Consider the following 4,060-nt stretch of genomic DNA (forward strand, 5'->3'; position numbering starts at 1 on the left):
GCTCCCGAAGGGCTGCGAGGGGAAATGGCTTATGAGGGTTCACTGGCTGTTTGTTTCTTTTTTTTTTTTTGGTTTTTTTCCGGTACCAGGAATCAAACTCATGACCTTACGCTTGCCAGGCAGGCGCTGTGCCGCTGAGCTAAATCCCCAGCCCCTCCATATTCTATTCTTAAACATTAAAGTTTTGATGTTGAAGTGTGGGAGACAGAGGCAGGAGCACTGCAAGTTCAGGTCCCATCTGGGCAACATCTGAGACCCTGTCTCCAAATAAAAATGAGTTTTAGAAAGGGCTGCAGGAGGACTCGGTGTGAAGGCCAGAGGTCAGTCCCCACGGAGCTGTCACCCTACCAGCCCTGTTCTGTACTGAGAGCTGCTGCTAAGCATTTCTACTCCGCACAGCTAGTTCTGGTTAACACAGATTTCCTGTCATCTTCTGAGAATTGGTGGAAATCTAAAGAAATAGAAACTTTTTTTTAGCTGCTTTGATTTCTAATATTTTCATTATGGATAACAGTAAAATTATAATTAGTAAATTATAATTAAACAGTATTAGTAAATGTGTGAGAATTTTCTTCTTTGTGCTTTTTTCAATAGCTCATTGTTTTCATGGCATTGGCCAATGGAGTTTCTAGAATAAAAACAGGACCAGTTACACTACATACACAAACAGCTATACATTTTGCTGAACAACTAGCAAAGGTGAGTATTACATTAGAAGGAATAATTTGGTTGTATTTTACTAAGCAGGCAATTCAGGCATGATTATAACTGCTGTCACCGTAGAACTTGCATGTGGGAGACACTTGGCTCACTCAGCAGTTATCTGAAGCACCTTACAAAGCATGAGAGTTGTAGGTGGCCGTTTGTTGTTATTCCCATTTTACAGATGAGTAAATTAGGGCAGTGAAGCTGTTTGATCCCGTGTCATTTCCTAGTGGCAGAGCTGCGCTTAGCCCAAACCCAGGAAAGCATGCTTGCAGGTCCATGCTCACAGCCCGGTGGTACTGCGCCCGAGGAAGAAAGGGCGTTCGGGTGGAAAGGGTGGTGTCACAAAGCAGCCGTAGTTGGCTGTAAACTTAAATATTTATGTGAAATTTAAAGTCCTTTTCTTCCAATTCTGTTGTGCAGTACTTGCTGAGATTCTAACATTTGGTAGTCCTCTTGAATTTAGAAGAGTAGATACACAATTTTAACGTATACTCTCACTTGTACCTTTTTGGTGAGATTCTTAATTTTAACAAAAGTTAATGTCATGACGAAACTAATATTAATTTCTTTATAGAAAATACACAATAATTTTCCCTCACCTGTAAGACCACTATTGAAATTTAAGTATTTTCTATTTAAATTCTCTGTCCATATTTTACAATTTAATACATAGATCTTCATTTCTTGCCTTTTTCTGTGATATATAGCATATTTTTGTTTTGGTATATCCTGTATAATATACTTTTATAAAGTCATATAAAATTTATGACGCAGTTTTAGGCAGGAAGGTGCTGAAGCATTTTTAAAAATTAACAAGTAATGTACATTAGTAAAAAAGAATGAAGCATTACAGAGGTGTACTAAGCAGAAAACCACTGCTATACTCTTCCTTTTGGTGTGACTCTCAATAATATTAAGACTATTTTTTGCCATTAAGAACAGATAGGTTTTGCTTAAACTATAGGAAAAGGCTGATGACAGTCCAAGGCAAATCATGTCTGGTGATGAAAAGGTTCTGATTTTTAAATTCTACCTACCTGTATTTTTAGCAGCTACTTGTCTGTCTCTTGTAGACCGATCTCAGTAGCAAGGAGCAAGTTTTATTCACTTTTTAAGAAGCACATGTACTGTTGTAGACACGTTCATGTGTCTAGCATGGTTCACTTCGTGTCATTTGAAGTGAACACAGTGGAAAGTGCTGTGAACTAGGGAATTGGTAGCGTTCACTTTGCTTTGTTCAGCTTTGTTGTGTTTTACTGAGTAAGTTGAAGCAGATTTACCTTTCGGTGCCTCAGTGCAGATCAGCTCTAAACTCAGACACTTGAGCTAGTCAGTTTCTTAAGGCTCTTAAGTAGATTTAAATGTAGACTAAAAATGATAGCTATAATTGTTACTGGTGTTTCATAATGCTTATCATTTGAGAAAAAATAAACATGAACATACGTGTTATAACTGCATAAAAGATTGCTTATCTAGCTCGGTAGTCAATGTTCGTTTATTCCACAGTAATTTCAGATGTCCACTGTGTGTCAGGGTACTGTCACATAACGCTAAAATTAATTAAAAGAATCTGTGAGCCTCACTGTTCAGTATGGCCCCAGAATGATTGTTTTTACATTCAGAGACACCCAGGATTTTAGTCATACTTGAAGTCTCTTTACCACAAACAGCCTACATAGTTGTTTTGATTTTAATTTAAATTTTGAATTTATTTAATTCAGCTTCATTAAATTTTGAATTTATTTAATTCAATTTTATTAAATGTTTTAAATCCAGGCACAGTGGTGCATGTCTGTAATCTCAGCACTCAAGAGGCTGAGGCAGGAGGATTGCTGCAAGTTCAACACTAGCCTGAGCAACATAGTGAGTTTGAGGCCAGCCTGAGCTACATGCAAGACCCTGTCTCTAAAAAAAAAAAGAGCCACATGTGATTTTAAAATGATCATGTTTCCTAAATACAGTAACATCAGATATTTCAAAGCCACTCAACAAGTGAAAATACAGTTTTAAGCCAAATAAATGTCAAAGAAAGGGCTGGAGATGCAGCTCAGTGGTAGAGTGGTTGGTGGAAGGCCCTGAATTTGATCAGCACACACAAAAAAGATGGCCAGGTGCGATAGTGCACACCTGTAATCCCAGTACTTGGGAGGCTGAGGCAGGAAGATTGCTGAGTTCAAGGCCAGCCTGAGCTACATAATGGGTTCTATAAGACCCTGTCTCAAAAAAAGATGAATGAAAATGTTAGTCACACCCTCACACCACTTTCCTTCCTCCCATCTCTGTACTGGTTCTGTTTGAATAATGTCATTTAGGGAACTAAATTGGTAAAAGGAAATTTAGTGACATTTAATGATAATTTTGTACTTGGCAAGATAAACATTACATGTTTCGGTTCCAAAGTTGACAGAAATTTTAGGGAATAGCGAGACCATGAGTTGAGATTTCAGAATTGAACTTGGCTTGACTGCCCTCGGGGGGCTTCTGATGCAGTGGTGTGGAGTGGAACCTTGGCATATGTATTCTGACAGAAGGCCACAAAAATGCATACCTCGGGGCAAGAGCTACAGTTCTGGAACTAAACGGTGAATTTTTCACGAGTAGCTTGATTTTTGTGTCTCTAGCTTCTCCGACAGATGTGTTTGATGCTGTCTCTCTGCCTCCTTAGTAGGAGCTGAGGGTTCTTCCCTCTTCTTCCTGTCACTTACATACTGAATATTCTGCTTTCAGGCTAAATTTATCGTGAAGAAATCAGAAGATGAAGATGCCTCTAAAGACACTTACATTATTGAGTGCCAAGGAATCGGGATAACAAATCCGAATCTGTAGCGTATTTACCGCTTAGTCGCACTAATTTATTTCCTACATAGTGTAACACAATGAATAAGAAGTAACTTATTAAAGAACCTGACTAAATTTACAGTTAAAATACGATGTTCTAGATTTATAAGGATGCTGCATCAGATTAATCGTGCTGTGAATGTCTCCTGCAGTAAGGACAGTAAGAGTCGATGGGTATGTGTGACCCCTGATTTCATTATTAAAGTATTGAATAAAGTATTCTTTTTACTTGAAGCTGTTGGTGGTTTTCTTTTTTATGTAGTAAGTTAAGTCACAGATACAGATTTGATCTATAATTTGGGTATAGCATGTCCTTGTCCACAGTTTGGCTTCCTGAGGTCTCCGTTACCTGGAATCAGCTGTGGTCTGGAAATAGTAAAAGGAAAATCCCACAGGTAAGTAATTCATAGTTTTAAACGGACTCCATTCTGAGCAGCGTGCTGACACGTCACGCCTTCCCTTTCGTCTCGCGTGGGCTGTGGGTCATCTTTCTCCAGTGTCAGCTGTGTCACGT

The 4,060-nt window shown here is 38.7% G+C and overlaps 1 protein-coding gene across 1 annotated transcript in view; it reads left to right on the forward strand.

The window, feature by feature from the left end:
- The window catches only part of Rtca (RNA 3'-terminal phosphate cyclase), a gene marked incomplete at its 5' end in the record, with an annotated part of 21,958 nt that extends 18,178 nt beyond the window's left edge, over positions 1–3,780 (forward strand). Inside the window, 2 exon segments of the mRNA XM_005388796.2 lie at positions 595–699; positions 3,436–3,780. Coding sequence (XP_005388853.2) covers positions 595–699; positions 3,436–3,534 — 204 coding nt within the window.
- Positions 3,781–4,060: the final 280 nt, after the last annotated feature.

Source organism: Chinchilla lanigera, unplaced genomic scaffold (genome assembly GCF_000276665.1).
Source record: "Chinchilla lanigera isolate Chin_1 unplaced genomic scaffold, ChiLan1.0 scaffold00034, whole genome shotgun sequence".
Taxonomy (NCBI): Eukaryota; Metazoa; Chordata; class Mammalia; order Rodentia; family Chinchillidae; genus Chinchilla; species Chinchilla lanigera.